At 36.0% G+C, this 20869-nt stretch overlaps 1 protein-coding gene across 11 annotated transcripts in view; it reads left to right on the top strand.

Annotated features, from left to right (window-relative positions):
- CCDC73 (coiled-coil domain containing 73) overlaps nt 1-20869 on the top strand; it is a 151570-nt gene that overhangs the window by 127961 nt on the left and 2740 nt on the right. For 10 of the 11 annotated variants that reach the window (XM_070626591.1, XM_070626600.1, XM_070626598.1 and 7 more), the window contains 4 exons: nt 1140-1274; nt 12765-12951; nt 14288-15751; nt 17712-17845. In XM_070626591.1, the coding sequence (XP_070482692.1) occupies nt 1140-1274; nt 12765-12951; nt 14288-15751; nt 17712-17845 (1920 nt within the window). Of the gene's footprint in view, nt 1-1139; nt 1275-12764; nt 12952-14287; nt 15752-17711; nt 18034-20869 lie in introns of those variants that run through there. The other variant, XM_070626599.1, reaches the window with a different exon arrangement.

Genomic DNA, 20869 nt, shown 5'->3' with positions numbered 1-20869 from the left:
AAATCCTTTTGCTTATAGGCAGGTGATATCTGAGGAAAAAATCAGTAGAACAATGAGGGCAGAAGTCAGGTTGTTAAGGAGTGATAGGAGGTTAGAATTTTAAATCAACAAGTGTGGACTTTAAGAAGTGAGAGAGACAGAGTAATTGGGTCAAGGAGAAAAAAAACTAGGAAGGTGAGAAGAGCATATTTGTGGGCTGAGGAGAACACGCTGTTATAGCGGAAAGAATGTCAGCAGGCAAGAGAGCCTTGCTGGATGGAGCAAGGCTCTCAGGGAGACGGGAGTGAGATCACAGAGAGAGGTGAGCCTTGGAAAAGAAGCACCGCGCAGAGATGGACTAAAGATGCTTAAAAATAGAAGAGATGGGGGGAAAGCAATAGGTGAGCTCCTGTCTGTTAGCCTCTATAAGGAATGTTACATGCATTTGTGAAATTGTTAGTAATTTTAAACTAGTTGAAGAGAAACTTTATAATCTTTCATGACAAAAGGGAATTTTTCTCCTCAGTGGAACTTACTTTGTCTGTGTTTGAGGATTCCATGAAAGAGTACTCCCCAAGAAAAAGATTATGAAATTTTGTTGTCAGTGAAAGCCCAGTGTATAGATGTAAATATTAGGCTGAACTGTCAGTGTCTGTTTTACTCCTTGGTGCTCGGTACTACTATTCATCTAGTCGAGTTAAAATCCATATATCTAATTTGCAACCAGAAAATAAAACTTCAAGAAAGCAATGAAGGTGTAACTTTCATAGAATTTTTATGATCAAAAATAAATCAATAATTTTATATTTGTAACGAGAGGTGGTTTAATGTAGTAGTTAAGAACACAACCCCTAGATTTTGCTTTGGGGTTGAATCCTGACTACTACTTTTATGGACCTGATCTTGGGCAAGTTAATTAAGGTCTTCAAGCCTTATATTTCTCACGTACAAATTGGGGATTAAAAATACATCATAGGACCTTTATGAGTATGAAATTATGTTTATTAAAGACTCAGCACAATTCAGTGGTAGCTCTTAATATTAGTAATTACTTTGGGGTTGTTTTCATTTTTTACTATTTCCTAAAACTTGTGTTAATAAAGTATTTTCATATAGAACACATTTAGTTACCTGCTCATTTTGGTTAAATTTTGTATTAGGTTGAAGAACTTAATGGTGAAATTAATGAGATTAAAAATGAGTTATCATCACTTAAAGAAACTCATATTAAGTTACAAGAACATTACAACGAATTATGCGATCAGAAAAAGTTTCGGGAAGACAAGAAATTTCAGGTAAAATTCAAGTATGTTGGGGGTACCAGCTGTTAAAGAAATTAGGACCATCACTGATGATTTTCTCCCTGCTTTATATTTTCAGTTTCTCAACTTTAAAAAATTAGTATAAGCAGGTAGTCTATAATACATTTTTAGTTAATTTTTGTGTACAGTATGATATAAGGACTGAGGGTCATTGTTTTGGAGGTGGATTTCCAATTGTTTTAGCACGCACATTTGTTGAAAAGGCTGTTTTTTCTCCCATTGTACCTTGGTACTTTCCTTGAAACTTTCTTTGAAAATCAGTTGACCAAATATTTTTGTTGGTGCCATCAAGTGGATTCCAACTGCTAGCGCCCCGCAGAGCGGAACCTTGTCTGGGTCTTTTGGTGCCATCCTCTCACCTGCTGGCACTACATCAGACAGTGATCCCCTACAATTCATAGGTTTTCATGGCCAATTTTTTTGGAAGTGAGTTGGCCAAGTTCTTCTTTCTGGTCTGTCACAGTCTGGAAGCTCTCCTGAAACCTGTCCACTGTGGGTGACCCTGCTGATACTTGAAATAGCAGTGGCACAGCTTTCAGCACACACACGGCTGCCACAGTGTGACAACCAACAGACTGGTGGTGTGGTTCCCTGACCAGAAATGAGTCCAGGCCATGGTGGTGAGAGCACCAAATCTTAACCACTAGACCACCAGGGCTGACCCAATATATGTGGGTCTATTTTTGGACTCTTTACCATGTTCATTGATTATATGTCTATCTTTAAGCCAATACAACACTGTCTTTATTAGTGTAGCTTTATAAGAAGTCTTAAAATGTGGTGGTATAATTTCTTTAATTTTACTTTTTTTTCAAAACCGTTTGGCTATTCTAAGTCCTTTGCATTTCCATATAACTTTCAGAATCAATTTGTCGATTTCTAAAAAAAAGGCTGTGGGATTTTGATTTGGATTGTATTGAATCTATAGATTAATTTGCAAGGAATTAACATTTGAGCAATATTGAGTCCTCCAATTTATGATCTTGGTATATATTTACATTTATTTAGATATTATTTCATATCTCAGAAATGTTTTGTAGTTTTCATTGTGTAGATCTTGCAAGTATTTTGTTAAATTTACCCCTGAATATTTCGTGTTTTGGAATCCTACTGTAAACAGTATTTTAAAAATTAATTTTTCAAACTGTTCCTCGCTAATATATAGAAGTAAAATTAACTTTTACCTCATATCCTATTATCTTTTGAATTAACTTAATGTTTTAGTAGGTTTCTTGTCAAACTTTGGGGTTTTCTATGTACGTGATCATGTCATCTGCGAATTTAAATCAGTTTTATTTTTTTCTTTCTGCTCTGCGCACATTTTTCCCTTAGCTTACTACACTAGCTAGGATCCTCTGGTACAATGTTGAATGAAAGTTGTGAGAGTGGACCTGCTTGCCTTGTGTCTCATCTCAGATAGAGTGTATTTAGTCTTTCACCATTTCATATGTTAGCTGTAGGATTTTGTATATGCTCTTTATCAGATTGAGAAAGTTTCCTTCTATTCCTAGTTTGCTAAGTTTTTATCATGAATGGGCATTAAATTTTGTCGAATGCTTTTTCTGTATCTAGCGAGATGATCATATTTTTTTCTTCTGTTAATGTGTTAATATTAACCAACTAATTTCACCAATTGATTTCCAAATTTAAAATAACCTTGCATTTCTGTGATATGTATTGTCTTTTTTATATATATCTGGATTTGATGTGCTAATGCTATGTTAAGGATTTTGCATTGATGAGGAATATTGATCTCTAGGTTGTTTTTCCTTTGTACTCTTTTGGTCTGGTTTTTGTATCAGTAATACTGGCCTCATGAACGGAGTGAGAATGTGTTCCTTCTTCCTGAAAGAGTATTGTGTAGAACTGGTGTTATTTCTTTACTAAATATTAGGTAGAATTCACCAAGGAAGCTATCTGGGCTTTTTCTTTGTGGGAATAATTTTAATAACAAATTCACTATTTAGATTATTTGTAGGGCTGTTCATATTCTCAATTTCTTCTTGTGTTGCTGTGCAGAAAATAGCCAACATAGCAGGGCTGTGAATGCTCTCCTTAGAAAAGCCTGTTTTTAAGGTTGGCCCCTGACTGATAGCTGGAAACTTGGGTTTGGGGAGAGTTACCACCATTTCCTAACTGACAGGAGTGTCTCACTGTGCCTAAACTGTTTGTCAAACAGTGGGGTTTATTCTGAACATCTGATTTCTTTCTGAGAGTCCAGAGTTTTGGTGCGTGCTAGGCAGAGGGTGACTGCGTGACTAGCACCCAAAAGAACCTTGAGCACTGAGTCTCTACTGAGCTTCCCTGATAGACAATAATTCACATGTATTGTCACAGTTCATTGCTGCAGGAATGAAGCATGTCCTACATGACTCCCCTGGGAGAGGACTCTAGGAAGGTAGTGCCTGGTTCTCCCAGACTTCACCTCATGTGCCTTTTCCCTCTGCTGATTTTTCTTCCATAAGTATGACTATCTGTTGAGTCTTGTGAGTCTTCCTAACAAATCACTGAAGCTGGGGGTGGTCTTGGAGACCCCCACACACTTTGAAGGAATTCATCCTTTTCATCTAAGTTGTCAAATTTATTGGCAAAGAGTTGCTCATAATATTCCCTATCATTATATTTCTCTGTAGTACCTACATTGAGGTTCCCTCTTTCATAATATTGGTAATTTGTGTCTTCTTTCTCTCTCTCTCTCTCTCTCTCTCTTTTTCTTGATCAGTTTAGCTAGAGATTTTCAATTTTATTGGTCTTTTCAAAAAACCAGATTTTGGCTTCATTGATTTCCCTCTCATTTTTGTTCATTTACTATTTCATTGGCTTTTGCTATTAACTTTATTATTTTCTTCCTTCTACTTACTTTGGATTTAATTTGCTATTCTTTGTCTAGCTGCTTCAGATGGAAACTTAGATCATCAATTTCTGGCCTTTCTTCTTTTCTACTGTAAGCATTTAAAACTATGCATTTTTCTCTAAGCACTGCTTTAGCTTCATCTCACAAATTCTGACACGTAGTGTTTTCATCATTATTCAGTTGAACATATTTTAAAATTTTTCTTGTGAGGTCTTCCTTGACCCATGAATATGGTTATGACCTGTAACTATATTGTTTAATTTCCAGATATTTGAGAATTTTCCAAATATCTTTCAGTTAATGATTTCAAGTTTCATTTGGTTGAGGTCAGTCTCTGTAAGACTTTTTTCCTTTTAAATATATTAAGATTCAGTTTTTGGCCAAGCATTTTGTCTATCTTAGTGATATTTCATGTGCCCTTGAAAAAAATCTGTATTCTGCTGTTGGTTGGTTGAATGTTTTATAAGTGTCAATTAGGTCAGATTGGTTGATGATGATATTCAAGTCTTCTCTGTCCTTACTGATTTTTCTGTTGTACTTGTTGGTTTCTCTACTTGTTCTGTCAATTAGTGGGAGAAGACTATTGAAATTTTTAATTTTAATAACTGAATTTTCTTTCTCTTTTCAGTTCTGTCAGGTTTTGTTTTTTTTTTAAAGGTTGGCACTTGAGCTAACATTTGTTGCCAGTCTTCTTCTTTTTTCTTCTTCTTCTTCTCCCCAAAGCAGCCCAGTACATAGTTGTATATTCTAGTTGTGGGTCCTTCTGGTTGTGCTGTGTGGGATGCTGCATCAGCATGGCTTGATGAGCGGGGCCATATCCACGCCCAGGATCTGAACTGGTGAAACCCCAGGCCACTGAAGTGGAGCATGTGAACTTAACTGCTCGGCCATGGAGCTGGCCCTGCTGTCAGTTTTTGCTTCAAGTGTTTTAAGCCCTGTTATTAGGCTTAACATTTATGATTGTTATGGCTTCCTGAGTAATTGATCTTTTTATCATTATGAAATGTTCATTCTTATCCTAGTAATACTTGTTGTCTTGAAGTCTGTTTTGTCTGATGTTAATACATCTACTCCATCTTTTATGATCAGTGTTTGTATTATCTTTTTCATCGTGTTACTTTTTTATGGGAATATTCATATTTTCTTTTTTTATGTTGAGTCATAACATGAGGAAGTCTTTTTCTTTGAGAACTATTTTATTGTATTTTTTATTGTGGTAAAATATATGTAACATAAAATTTACTATTTTAACCATTTTTATGTGAATAGTTCAGTGGCATTAAGTTCATTCCCAAATGGGTATGCTTGTGTACCAAAAAAATTATATTTCCAAAAACAGGCAGTAAGCCGATTTGGCTCACTGGCCATAATTTGCCAACCATTTTCCAGAGTTTATTATAGTCTGCTTTCAAATAATATTATACCAAATTCTCTGATTAGGTAAGAAACTTACAATACTGTATTCTCATTTCCTCCTTCTCATCCTTCATGTTATTTTTATCATACGTTTTATTTCTACATGTGTTATAAACTCCACCATATATTGTTATTTATTTTACTTTAGACTGTTAATTACCTGGTAAGAAAATTAAGAATTAGATAAAAGGTCTTTTATATTCACTCATATTTACTGTTTCTGGCACTCCTCATTCTTTTGTGTAGATCCAGGTTTCCACCTATCATATTCCTTCAGCTTGAAGAACTTCCTTTAATATTTCTTTTTATGCACATCTGCTAGTGAGGAATTCTCTCAGCTTTTTTTGGTCTGAAAAAGTGTTTATTTCTCCTTAATTTTTCAAGGCTATTTTCACTGAATATAAAATTCCAGATGGACAGGGATCTTTTCATTAATTTGAAGATGCCATTCCATCGTTTTCTTGCTTGCATTGCTCTGGCAAGAAGTCTGTACATATTACATTTATATCCCTTTTTATAAGTATCTTTTTATCTCTGGCTGCTTTTAAGACTTTCTTTTATGACTGAGCAGTTTGATTATGATGTACCTTGATGTGGTTTTCTTTGTGCATATCTTGGGATTTATCGAGTTTCTTGAAGCTGTAGATTTATAGTTTTCATCAGATTTGGAGAACTTTTGGTCATTATTTCTTCAAAGATTTTTTTCTGTCCCCTTTCTTTTATGGGACTTCAGTTACACATGTTAGACTGCTTGATGGTGTCCCACAGGTTACTGAGGTGCTGCATGTTTTTTAGTCTTTTTTCTCTCTCTGCTTCCATTTGTTATGTCTGGAAGTTCATTTATCTTTTGTTCTAAAAGTGTATAATATGCCATTAAGCTTATCCAGTGGCTTTTTATTTCAATACTATATATTTCACCTCTAGAATTTCCACTTGGTTCTTTTTTTTTTGGTATATTTAATTTTTTTCTTCATTATATTCATGTCATTGTCCTTTAAATCCTTGAACATTTATAATAGCTATTTTAAAATTCCTTTGCCAATTCCATCTCTTGTCATTTCTTTGTTTCTAGTGACTAATTTTTCTCCTGTTTATAAAATGTGACACTGTTCTGCTTCTCTGTCTAGTAATTTTTTATTGAATTAGAACATTTTGAATTTTATATTACTGATTGCTCAACTTCCTTGTCTTCCTTTCAAGAGTGTTGAAGTTTGACAGGCAGTTAAAAGTTATTTGCAGATAAGCTTCATCCTTTTGAGGCTTAATTTTAAACTTACGGGTGAATCTAGCACAGCCCTTACTCTAGGGCTAGTTCATACCTAATCGAAGGTGTGATCCTCCAGGGGTTTTAATAGAATGCCCAGGTGTTCAGCAAGGTCTTTCCACTCTGGCTGGTTGGAACTCAGACTTTCTGCATACCTGTGGAGTTCTGCGAATTGTTCAGTTTACAGCTTCCCTGTAAGTCCTTGTGGACTTTTACTCTACACATGTCCAGCTTAAAATTCAGCAACAGACCGAATATGCAGATTTCTGGGGCTCTTTTTCTGCATAGCTCTTTCATGCTCAGTACATTGCCTCACAAATTACTGCCACTTCAGCCTCCCCAAACTCTGATCTTTGTCTTTCCAACTCAGTGAGACCATCTTGCTTTGTGAGATTACTCCTGGTAATCTCTCTCACAAAGCAAGATGGTGCAGTTGGTGGTGCACAGAGTGTCTCTAGGCAAAGGCAAAGTAATTAGAGGGTTCGTCTCATTTTTTCCCCTTTCTCTAAGAGAATGGTTTTTCATTATATGTAGTCGATTGTCTGAAAACTTTTGTTTCATTTATTCCAGTTTTCTAGTTATTTATAGAGGGAAAGCCAGTCAAGTCCAGTACCAGTTACCCTGGCATGGCTAGAAGTAGAAGCCTAAGTTTAAATAATCTTATGTTAAATGTTCTAGGGAAGTATAACATCTTAAAGCTGTCTGATTAGGCCTTCTTCAAGCAAGCAGTTTTATTTTTATAATATACATGTCTTTTTCATAAAGCAGCTATTCTTAATACATATGCTTATTAACTCATTCATTTACTTCATTCTTTTATCTATGCATTTATTCAACAAACATTTACTGAGTATTGTCAATGTGCCACATGCTTCAGAAGATTATGAGAATATAACAATGAAAAAGACACACATGGTTTTTCAAGGAATTTCCAGTCCAGCAGAAGAGACAGGGTAAAGAGCAGTTGTAGTGCAGTGTGAAAAGTGCTTCCATGGTGGCAGGTCCAGGGCGCAGTCAGGGCGCAGAGGAAGGAGAGATCAGCTCTACTCAGGAGGATGGCTGCTCAGGGCAGACCTCACACACACAGACTTTTTGAGCTGAGTTGTTAAAAGTAAGTAAGAATTTTCCAGACAGAGTATTTCAAGTAAATGGAGTAGAATGGGCAAAGAATCAGAAAAGTGAAATATTGTTATTCAACGTGGAAACTACAAGTAGTTAGCATGGTTGCAGGGTAGGAGGCTAGCTGTGCACTAAGTAGCAGAGAGGCTGAGGACAGGCAGAGGACAGCCCACTGAGGTCTGTACCGTCCCTTTGTAGAAGTCTGTTCATCACTCTACCATTTGAGTAAAGTGATCAGATTTACTTTTTTGAAAGATCATTTGGATGACGATATGGGTAGACAAGTGGGATAAAACTAAAGGCAACGATGCCAGCTTGGAGAATGCTGTAATAGTCCAGGCAGGAGATGGTACTGTCATTTTAAGATTTATACTGTAACATAGCCTGAGAGTGATAAATGGCAAGTAATTCCTACAGCATCTGATTGCTTATAGAAGTGAATATAGACTTGTATTCATAAGTAAATCATTTAGCACTCATTCACTTTTAAATTGAAAATAGCTTTTATTTAATCAGATTATAAGTCATAGTTTTCATTTTAAGAAGTGTAGACAATACAGAAACATTAAAAGAAGATCATCCATAATCCTACCACCCAGAAATAGAGATTGCTAAAAATTTTTTTGTATGACCTTCCAGTTTTTCTATACATGTGTTTGTATGGAGATAACATAGACATTCATATAAATGCACTCTTTAAAAACTAAAATCATACTTTCTCTGATATTGTGTAGCTTTTTTATTTAGAAATTTCTTTTATTGTGGTAAAATATATGTAACATAAAACTTGCCATTTTACAGTGATTACATTTAAAAATTACAGTTGAGTTGCATTAATTACAAGTACAATGTTGTGCAGTCATCACCACTATTTCCAAAACTTTTCCATCATCCTCAACAGAAACTGTGTAACCACTAACCAGTAACTCCCCATTTCCTCCTCTTCCTGGATCCTAGTAATCTTTAACCTACTTTCTAACTATGAATTTGCCTATTCTATATAGTTTATCTAAATGGAATTGTACAATATTTGTCCTTCTTGTCTGGCATATTTCACTTAGCCTAGTGTTTTCAAAGTTCATTCATGCTTTAGCATGTGTTAGAACTTCATTCCTTTTTATGGCAGACTAATATTTCATTGTATGGATATATGATATTTTATTTATCCATTCACCTGTTGATGGACACTTGGGTTTTTACCTTTTGACTATTGTGAATAATACTGCTATGAACATTGGCATGCAACTCTGTTTGACCTTTTTGGGGGGCATATACCTAGGAGTGGATTTGCTGGGTCATAGGGTAATTCTATATTAAACTTTCTGAGGAACTGCTTTTGTTTTTTTAAACTTAGTAGGTATCTTTCTAAGTCAGTAAAAATTGATCTGTATCACAGTTTCCATTGTGTGAATGAGATGTGTCATAATTTATCAACCCCTCTACTGTAGAGCATCCTTGTAGAAATGTCTTTGTGTACTTTTGTGATTATTTCTTTAGGACAAATTACCAGAATTGGTATTGCTGGGTGAAAGAGCTTGCTCATTTATAATTTTGATATGTATCACCAGATTGCCTTCCAGAAAGGTTGTACCAGTTTATACTCCCACCAACCATATATAACAGTGCCTGTATACTCAAACTCTCTTGATACTTACTTTATCACTTTTGTTTGTTTGTTTGTTTGTTTTTGCTGAGGGAGATTCACCCTGAGTTAACATCTGTGCCAGTCTTCCTCTATTTTGTATGTGGGATGCTGCCACAGCATGGCTGCCAAGTAATGTAGGTCAGTGCCCAGGAACTGAACCTGGGCTGCTGAAGTGGAATGCACTGAACTTAACTACCAGGCCACAGGGCCTGCTCTAATTTGCATTTTTATTATGTTAAACATATTTTCATATATTTGTCATTTATATTTCTTTTTTCTATTGCTAGTTTATATATTCCCATTTACAATAAAACATGCTCAAGTCTCTCCCATTTTACAAATTAAACAGCAAAAAGCCTTGTTTGATCCCACATCTGTCTCTAAATACAAGTTAACTCACTGAATACCCTTTCCCCTTGTCCCTATTATATTTCATTCATCTGCTTTTTCCCCTACATCTCAGGCTTTTCCTTAAGGCAGTAAGAATAAGAATTATTACTATTATTATCATTAATTGATCAACCATGAGCTATATGCTTTATATACATAATTGAATTTATTCCTCACGTAGAACTACATGAGACCTGAGTCAGATCCATCGAGCCAAGCCATTCCTGAATTCCTGATCCATTGAAACTATGGGAAAATAAATGTTTGCTGTTTTAAATCACAAAGTTTTGGGATAATTTGTTACACAACAATAAATAACTAATATAAGTATCTTTCTAGGATTTCACATTTAATAAGTACTGAACCCAGGATTGGAACCCATATTTATCCAACTCCAAAGCTCCTGGTAAACTACCGGACTGTTTTTCTCAATCTCCTTTGAAAGTGTCTCTTCCTCTGCCTTTCCCTTGGGGATTTACATTAGCATTTTCTCCTTTCTCCTCTTTTCTTCCCAAAATACACTCTCCTTAATCAATCTCATCAACTTACACATCTTCACTTGCCATCCATCTGCCAGTGATTTTCAAATCCACATTTCAGGTCAGTTTTCTCTCATAAGCTCCAGATTCCTACATCTAAATGTTCACTAGACATCTCTACCTAATGTCTTACCAACTCTTCAAACTTAACAGGTCAAACTGAACTCATGATGTTTTCCTGCAAAACTGCTACTCTTCCAGTTTTCCAGCTCAGTAAATGACATCCACCAGTCAGTCACCTAGGTATCTAGTCTGAACTTTGTGAATCAACCTTTTTTTAATTGAGGTCACATTGGTTTATAACATTGCGTAAATTTCAGGTGTACATTACATCATTGTATCATTGTATCTCAACTTCTGTATAGACTGCATTGTGTTCACCACCAAAAGTCTAGTTTCCACCCTTCACCACACACACGTGCCCCTTTACCCATTTCACCCTCCCCCCACCCCTTCCTCTCTGGTAACCACCAATCTGTTCTCCCTATCGGTGTTTACCTTCCACGTGAATGAAATCATGTGGTTGTCTTTCTCTGTCTGGCTTATTTCACTTAGCATAGTACCCTCAAGGTTCAGTTCATCCAAGTTGTTGCAAATGGCACGATTCTTTTTTTTATGGCTGAGTAGTACTGTGCATATATATTTTTTATATATATACACAATACACTTTATCCATTCATCCATTGTTGGAGACTTAGAATGCTTCCAAGTTTTGGCTATCGTGAATAATGCTGCAATGAACATAGAGGAGCATATATCTTTTCGAATTAGTGTTTTCATATTCTTTGGAAAACTACCCGGAAGTGGAATAGCAGGATCATACAGTATTTCTTTTTAAATTTTTTGAGAAATTGCCACACTGTTTTCCCTAATGGCTGCACCGATGTATATTCCCATCAGCAGTGTATGAAGGTTCCTTTTTCTCCACATCCTCTCCAACACTTGTCATTTCTCATCTTTTTAATAATAGCCATTCTGACAGGTGCAAGGTATCTCTCATTCTGTTGTGATTTGCATTTCCCTAATAATTCTGCAAATCAATCTTAACTCTCCTCTCTCAGCCTTCCTATCTAATCATTCACCAAGTCGTCTTGATAGGAATTCATCATTCATGAATCTGTTCATGACACTTCATCTTTACTGGTCACCTGGACTGCCATGGTACTCTTCTGATGCGTCTTTCTGCCTCATGTGTGGTCTCCCTTTAATTCACTGTTTTTCAGACTTCTAGGTGCAACCTATTAGTGGTTCATGAAAATTAGTTTAGTGGTTTGTGACCAGCATACTCTTAAATATGAAATAAAGTAGCATAGAAGACATCAGAATGTATCTCATTAAGAGCAGGTATTGTTTGGTGTGCTCACTGTATTGTAAAATATATTTCTCATTGCAGGTTTTAATCAAGTTTGGAAACATTACTCTATCCACTCTTTATACTGCAGCCAGAATGGCCTTTCCAATCAGATCACATTAATCACCTTGTCTAAAACCCTTCAGTGACTCCTCACTGTCTTCCTGGTAAAGTTGGAACTCCTTAGCACGCTGTGTTTGGCCCTTAGTGACCTAGACCTCCTAGCTTACTCCAAGTCGCATTTCTCTCCATCTTGTCCCAGCATCTGAGCTCTAGCTGAAGGAATCACAGGTAGTTCCATGAAAAGACCATAATCTTGCTGGCTTTTGAGCATTTGTTCCCCCTGAAGTGTCTCCTTATCCCCATCTGTCCCACTGGACTGCAAGGTTTTTGAGCATAGGGAGTGTTTTGTTCATCATTGTGTCCCAAAGCCTAGTGCAGTGCTTCTATGTTATCTGTGCTCAGTATACATGCTGAATAAATGGATGCTGAATTAATTCACTATTTTAAAGATACATAAAAATACCAAACACTCAAAAGCAATTTTCCTGCCATGACTACCTTGCTTCGAATAAAGGAGTGGTTCTTTTATTACATGTAAGATAATGTGTGGTATTATGTAATATGGAACGCATATTTGAAAACATGTAAGGGTCTCCATTTTGTTTACATATGATAGACTATACAAAATGAACTTCAAGTGATCTTGTTACAAAGACTAATAGATTAAATTTAGTAAAAAAATTATTTGGTTTTCAAATAGAAATTGCTGAATGGTTGAACTGAAACAAAGATTCCACTTTGATCAGCAAAGTTTGTTCAAATGTTTTATACTTTATAGTGATCTGCTTTTATATTAAAGGAATCTTTTCCATTTTAAACTAGAATCTTCCAGAAGTAAATACTGAGAACAGTGAAGTGTCAGTGGAAACATCAGAAAACACCGTCCTACAGAAATGTAACTCTGGGCAAGAGACATGGGAAGAAAGCACTGTGCATTTTTGTTCAGATACTGAATACAGAGAAGAGGAGGAACAGAAAGAAGACCCACTTACAGAAGAAATCACTGAAGGTAACCTAAGGTGGACCTGCCGAAGTGCTCTGGAGGCCGCCTGTGGCATTTAGGGGATATCAGCTGCAGTCTTTGCTTTGAGGACCTTGTAGTGTAGTTAGAGAAATAGTGAATTCATCTGAATTCACTGACTGAATGTTACCGACTTTAGAAAAGCAGTCACTACAGAAGTAAAAGATAAGGTGGGCTTGGGAAAAGACAATGGATGTACAGAATTTAAATCTCCAAATAATTCTTTTTTAGTGGTGGATATATCAATAGAAACAGAAAAGATACACATAGAAAGAATTGAAGGATTAGGTCTTCACCAGGCAGATGTACATCTGGAGGCTGAAAATAACAGAATCTCACAATCTTAACAAAACAGGCTTCCTATGAGCTATGCTTTACAGTCAGTGTTTTTGGGGAAAAAATACATTTTGCTTCCCCTTCTCATCAGTCCTCGACTTTTTGCATTTTGGTTTTGCCTTCACTGGTTTGCTGAGAATGTTCTCTGGGTTACTGATGCCCTTCTGATTACCAGATCTAGAGAACACTTTTCGTAGTTCAAATGACCTCTTTGTAACCACTGAAATAATTTACTAATCCGCCCACCTTCAAAAAGAGTTGTTTTAAAGACAGTACTGATTGTCTGAAGGTATTCAAACCTTGGCTGAACAACCACTTGGTGGAGGTGTTGTAGAGAGAATGATTGGACTAAAAAGCCTGTCAAGCCCTGGATTTTGTATTGTAGATTACTCTGACTATACTGAAATGTTGAAATCTATGGTTAGAGCCCAGATGAATAAAATTAATGTCTTAAGTAGATAGTCTAGACACTTGCCCACAAGTATTCCAGAATTTAAAAATATTTACAGGGTAGTGAAAGAAAAAGTGATGACTGTTAAGTCTTGAAGAAACCAGCTAGCAATTTCTGGACCTAGGTAGTAATGGAAATTAAGAGTATAACCTGTTAGGATAAATTAATTTTTATCTAATCAGCTATGTATTTATATGGAATTGTACTATATACTCAAAAAGCAGCAACAGAGTAGAAAAATGAAAAGCATTTTGTAATACCCTCAACTTACTCCCCCCTTTTTAAACCAAAAATACTTTTGCTGTTATGAAATAAAAATTTAATATAGGTAGAGCCAAATATTTTAGCATGCTAAATATATGCTTATGATGATAAAGGAAACTCAATAGGTAAAACTGGTGTCATTATGTTTGTGTAATAATTGGCCAATGAAATATTTAAAGCTAAATGTTTTTATAAAAATAGGCAATACATATATCTTATAAAAGCAGGCTTTAGTGTATAACATCAAAATTTACTGTGTTCTCATCATGACAGATCTGCAGCTTTTTGAAAAAAGCTCCAAGAATGAAATTGATACTACTGTACCTCTGGATGAAAATCAAAGTGAAATCTCCCTGAGCAGAACCCTCTGCAAAGAAAAAGGACTAGTTAGTCAAGGACAAAGCCTGAATGTTACCGACTTTAGAAAAGCAGTCACTACAGAAGTAAAAGATAAGGTGGGCTTGGGAAAAGACAATGGATGTACAGAATTTAAATCTCCAAATAATTCTTTTTTAGTGGTGGATATATCAATAGAAACAGAAAAGATACACATAGAAAGAATTGAAGGATTAGGTCTTCACCAGGCAGATGTACATCTGGAGGCTGAAAATAACAGAATCTCATTTAACAGTATCTTCAATGAGACAGCTCACGATACAGATCAGAAAGATGTTTCTGAAGATGAACAAAATGCCAGAGAGAAGGAAATTACAGACAGTGACCAAACCAAAGCAGATCTGGATTCATCTCTAGATGTAAAAAAGAATCCTGTTGTGTGTCAGAAGTACATTTTAGAGGATTCAAATGATGTTATGTTAGATGATAAACAATGTGAAAAAAACCAAAATCAACTGTTAAATAAAAACAATGACAACATACTGCCATTTAAACAAACTTCCAGTTGTCAGCAAGTCTGTGATACTTCAGAGAAACCTGAACTGACGACTCCCTGTCACACAGCAGTCCACCTCCCCACTTCATGTGCTGCTTTCAGTGATAATCCGAAAGTACTTAGGAATTCAGATAAAAATGGTAATGTAATGTCTGTGTTCCTGAAACCCAACTCAAGCCCTGGGAACAGAACTATATGGAAAAATCTGAAGGATATGCAAAACAGTCAATTTAAGAATTGTCTGGGATATTTGGAAAACAATGTGACCACCTCCCATCTTGAGGTTAACAATGAGAATATACATGCTTCACAAACCAAAGATGTGAACACTGCTGTTCACAAGAAGACTTCCACAGAAACACAGTTTTCCAATGAAGAGAGTCAGACTGATGACAATCAGATAACAGAAGCCACAAAAAATGACCTCTTCCTTTTTGTGACTGTTAATGAAAGACAGCACACACTGTTAAATAATACAGAGAAAACAGAGTCATTAAATGACATCGTTTCAGGAAAAATTTACAGTGAAGGACAGCTGGAAGAGTCATGTTCTTTTCACATAGAGGCATCTGCAGATTTAGTAAACAGAAGTGGAAGGTCAGCCTTTGATCTTTCAACTTCAGATAAAAAAACTGAGAAAACTCCAGTATATGTGAATTTTTTAGACCCCAGTCCTTGGTCAAAAGTAAATCAAACTGAAAGTCAAACAGTGAGCACTTCAACTTCCAGCATTCCTTTGTTGCTGAAGGAGAGACCAATAGGTCCATCAGAAAACAAAAAGACTGTTTCTATGACACTTTGTAAAAATGTTGCTGTCTATGATGGCAGGGAGGATATTGGACCAGGTAAGAAATCAAGATTTATGTTTTAATTCTTTTAAAATTTATATTTCTACTTACTATTCTTGGTAAAAATTCTCCAAACACATTGTGTTTAAAATGAAATAGTATTTTTTTGCCTACACCTAAAATATTCCATGTACATATATATGTAAAAGGTTTTATTTAAATGGAAGTGGATTTCTTTTTATCTAAATCTGAGTCAGTACTACCAACATGTCTTGAGGTACAATTCCATTTTGGAAATTTAAAAAAAATTATTTTCATCAAGGAACTAAAAATAAAAACCACCACAGGTCTGGGTCATTAATTTTAAACTCGAACACCTACACCTACCTAATCTTCTTTTTACTTTCTAGAGCAAATGCAGTGAAATTAAGGCTTCTGCCAGTGTGACCGTTTTTTTCTTTCTATACTCAAAAAAACTTCCTTCTCTCAGAACATTTTAGTCTCTTATGTTGTCACTTTCTTCCTGCAATTCTCTCCCTTTCCTTAATTTTTCTCTTTCATCTGTCCCTTCAGCACCACAAATCCAGCTCTTTGTTTTATAAGTGTTACTGAGGTGTAAGAATACATTTTGTATCACTGATGTTTGTCACTCTTTGAAACACTTTGAACTCAATTCTTTAGGGGCCGGATCCGTGGCTGAGTGGTTAGGTTTGCGCGCTCCGCTGCAGCAGCCCAGGGTTCGGATCCTGGGCGTGGACACAGCACTGCTCGTCAGGCCACGTTGAGGGGGCTTCCCACATCCCACAACTAGAAGGACGTGCAACTAAGATATACAACTGTGTACGGGGGGGTTTGGGGAGATAAAAGCAGAAAAAAAGAAAAAAACCTCAATCCTTTAATAATTATGTACCTATATTGCTACATTCAAATGTTAACTATTTCAGAGAATAGAAGGCCTATTCTATTCTTTAAAACCACATGAAGTAACAATGTCCTCCAAGTTTTGCTTTACAAATGCTCCAGGATAAAAAAATAGGGGGAGGTAAATGGATGAAATACATGACTTAATACTGATGGGTACTGAAGCTGGGTGATGGATACACTGAGGTTCATACTCTCTACTTTTGTGTATTTGAAATTTTTCATATTATAAATATTTAAAAATAAAAATATACTCCATAGCACATATGGTGCTGTATAAATATAACGAAGATAATAAGTATATTTGTTTACTAGCATGAATGAAGTACTGTAGAGAAAAATAGAAAACACTGTAAACCCTCATTTCACAAACTATAATTTTCCTAATAAAATGTATTATCTTCAGATTCCATTACTTTTGTCTGTCAAATGCTGTGGTCAGTCAAGGGCTGGTCTAACATTTACCATTTTCTCACAGATCCTTTCTTCTAAATTAAATCTCAATGATACAAATCATAAGGATGGAAGGGGAGATGTCTAAAATTCTGTAGAAATTCAACTTGTAAAATACTCAAATTCCTAAGTATCTTCTAACCTTCAAATTAGACTTGTTTCTCTACATCATTTTGATCTATTAAAGCCCAGTGACCCTCTACTAGACAGCCCTTTGTTTGCCTTACTATGGCCGGTTTCTTTAAATATATTTTATAAATCTGACTTTTAGTTGGTTTCAGACTTTTCCCATTAATCTGAATTGGTAAGATGTTCACTACATAAATGTTTACATGTGTGGGCAATGCAGTAACCAGGGGAATAAGCATAACATTTTATGTGACTTTTGTTTTATAAGATATTTATATAATTAACATTTTAATGTGAAATCAGGTTTTAGAAAGTAGCAAGAAAATTTTTTCTGAAATGAAATGCCCAATGTAAGAAACTTACGTGAAAACTATAAAATGGTCAAAGTAAAAAGAAAACAGAAAGTTACTTTTTAACTACAACAGCGTAGGATCAGAGAAAAACAAGTTCAGTCACTAAAATGAGTGCCTGGAGAATAAAATTCAGTTGCTGCCATTTCCTCTTTGTCAACCAGATACTACCAGCATCGACAGAGCTGCTGACACTTTGAATAACTCGAGCATCCATCCAGATCCCAAGGGAGAGCCCAGTGAAGCGAGGAATGCGACTGCAAAGACTTTTTATGATTCTTCTTTTCCCACAGAACATGTAAGTCAATTAAAAATACTGCCGAGCAGACCTTACTGAGCTAATTCTACAGATATGTGTAGAACTGTATGCATCTGGATGCTTTAAGACCTAACTGATCTCCAAAATAATATCAAGAGGGCAACATGGCACCATTTTTCACAATTAAGGTTGATGGAAAACAGCAGGAAAAAGTCACAGTGTATAAATCAAATAGATATAATCCAGCCTGTTTTGGGAAGGAGAGTGTGAGGTAGTGTGTTATGTACTTCTATTTTTTAGTCAACTAAATTTAGGAATAGTGGCATTTGAGCATTTATTTAAACTAAAAAAAAACAGATCACCCATCTGAACATTTAAAATTTTACTTTAATCAAAATTACCTTAACCTAATCAATTAAGTTCATTTGTTTTTACTAGTGCTTAAGGTAATTTACATTATTTGGGGAAAATGACTATTGCAAAGGCAGAAGTTTATCTGTTTTAAATTACTTCATTTGGAACACAGTATGTGAAAGGACCCATTAGCCATAAATATATGGTATGAAGTATGAATATAAACATTAAGCAAAGTATTTGTAGATCATATGGCTCTGGGAGTCCATTTGTTATATGAAAAGCAACTAACTATAACTGACAAGTTTTTTTGTAAAATTTGTAAGTTTTTTCTTCATGTGTAAAACTTCAGCACAAAAAAGGCTGTACTCTTCTAAATCCAAGGAGACAATTATAGGTATAACTGCTAAAATGTAACCTAAAAAGGTTAGGAAAGATTACGTTTAAAAAAAAAACTGCATAGTGACATGATTTTAAGGTCACTGTCTATTTTCAATGAGAATTATGTCACTAACACAGTCTTAACAGCTTTTAACAATCAGGATCTACCTTTTCTAATTGAGCTCAGCAACAGTTTCAGCTTGATGTGTTACACGTGTGTAACCTTTAAACTATGGTAGCCAAAGCACAGTGAACCCGGCACCAGGAAATCTAAGTTCTGGCCAATTGGACAAATCATACAATCAAAGCAAAAAGGAGACTTGAGAGTATAAAGCTGAACACTCATTTCTAAGTAGGTGAATATTTAACACTTAGAAGATGACTGCCCTATTTTCAAACAGTTGAAGGGTATGATGGAAATTTCACACCTCGCTTTCAAGCCCATTTTAATTAACCCAATAAGGAAGTTCTTTTTGTTTAATTCCTAATGCTTTTCCTGTAATTAATAGTTTTTAAGAATTTACCTTTATAGAATTTAAAACTTTTTCAAAGAAATATTCCTGCAACAGTCCTGTATGCTACTTCTATCTTACAGATGAGGAAGCAGTGACATAAGGTGAAATAACTTTCCAAAGTCATTAAGACACAATCTGCAATGGATTTAGACTAGATATCTTGGCTTTTAGTCAAATGCTGTTATCAACTTTCATAATCGGAAAAAAATGTTCCTTTTCAAAATACTGGTGCATGTATGGGGCCAGCCTTGTGGTGTAGCAGTTAAGCTCACACGTTCCGCTTCAGCAGCCCCAGGTTCCCCGGTTCAGATCCCTGGCGTGGACCTACTCACTGCTTATCAAGCCATGCTGTGGCACGTGTCCCACATAAAATAGAGGAAGATGGGCACAGATGTTAGCTCAGGGACAATCTTCCTCAGCAAAAGGAGGAGGACTGGTGGCAGATGTTAGCTCAGGGCTAATGTTCCTAAAAAGAATACTGGTGCGTGTAAAAGAAACCCAGCTCACTGGCTAAATATACGTCTTCTAAGTGCTTATTATCATGTCAAGCTCTATGCCAAGTAAGCATCACTGTCCTGGCTGAAGCTTGATTACCAATTAACATCCAGTGTGGGACAAATTTAAAAGCGGATTTATTCTTTTGCCTAGTCTACTGAAAATACTATTATCTCTGTCTGGATTAAACTGGACCAATCCAGTCTCTTTATGAAGCCCATTTATACTTAATATTTTACACTTTTCTGGACCAGGGACTGTCAGATGACAGCTGGTGGGACGAATGCACTCCCTTGTTTTAGTTACATTAGAGCACAGCCGCACCCATTCCTCTACCTATTGCCCATGTTGGTCTTTGTGCTGCATGGAAGAATTCAGCAGGGGGAGGGAGGCCACTTGGCCCACCAAGCTAAAAACATTTACTTCCAGCTCTTTACAGAAAAAGTGTGCCAACCTTGTTCTAAATGAAGACAAATGAATTTTATGAAGACTACACCCAGAAAGTGAATGGAAGTTCTTTGTATTTTTATGTGTACTCTCCACACCAATCCTGTTAAATTCTGGGTAGATATTATGAGCTAGTCCACTTTCCCCCTATAGATTCAGAGCAACGTGCAAGGGGTGTTTTTGTTCTTGGAGGGGGTTAAGTTGATAGCCTGCTGCAATCTTGATTATACCCAGGAATGAGGAGGAGACAGAGGGGCCAGAGTAAGCAAAGAAAGCCACTTAATTGTACACATCCAATGAATTAGGTTCACCTGGTTAAATTTTCAAATTTACAGCCTGTCCACCCCAGGCTGAAATAAAAAGGACTAGTACCAGGCTGGGGGAAATTTTAGGCCAAAGAGTAGATCTTTTGAGTCCGACAGAAAGAGGTTAGGAGGTAAGCGATTTTTAAAATGAGGAAAGAAAGGAGCAGCTATGTGACGACACATCTAGAACTAGAATCGCTGCTGTAAGCTGCAACCTCAATAAAGCTAAGTGGGACAGGCTGCTAAGTGTAAATTTTAATCTCCGCTACCTCTTGCTTTCTACTGTACAGCCAATCCCTGCTCATGCCCCTCCCACCAAGTAGGTAGTTAAGAGGAAAGAAACTAAAGCAGCTATATGTAAATGTCTCCTTCCTTTCCATCATCGTTAAGATAAAAAGTCACAGAAACAGGTTTTTAGAAAATTGGGTAATTTGTAGTTGATGTCAAATGCATCAATCAAGCATTTTGATGGCAAAACAGGACCATTAAATCATACACATCATCAAACATTTTACTTCAATATCTGTAGCAATGTTGATTTAGATTTGACATATTTCTCAGGACTG

Source organism: Equus przewalskii, chromosome 6 (genome assembly GCF_037783145.1).
Source record: "Equus przewalskii isolate Varuska chromosome 6, EquPr2, whole genome shotgun sequence".
Classification (NCBI taxonomy): Eukaryota; Metazoa; Chordata; class Mammalia; order Perissodactyla; family Equidae; genus Equus; species Equus przewalskii.
This window is presented reverse-complemented; position numbering and strand designations above follow the sequence as displayed.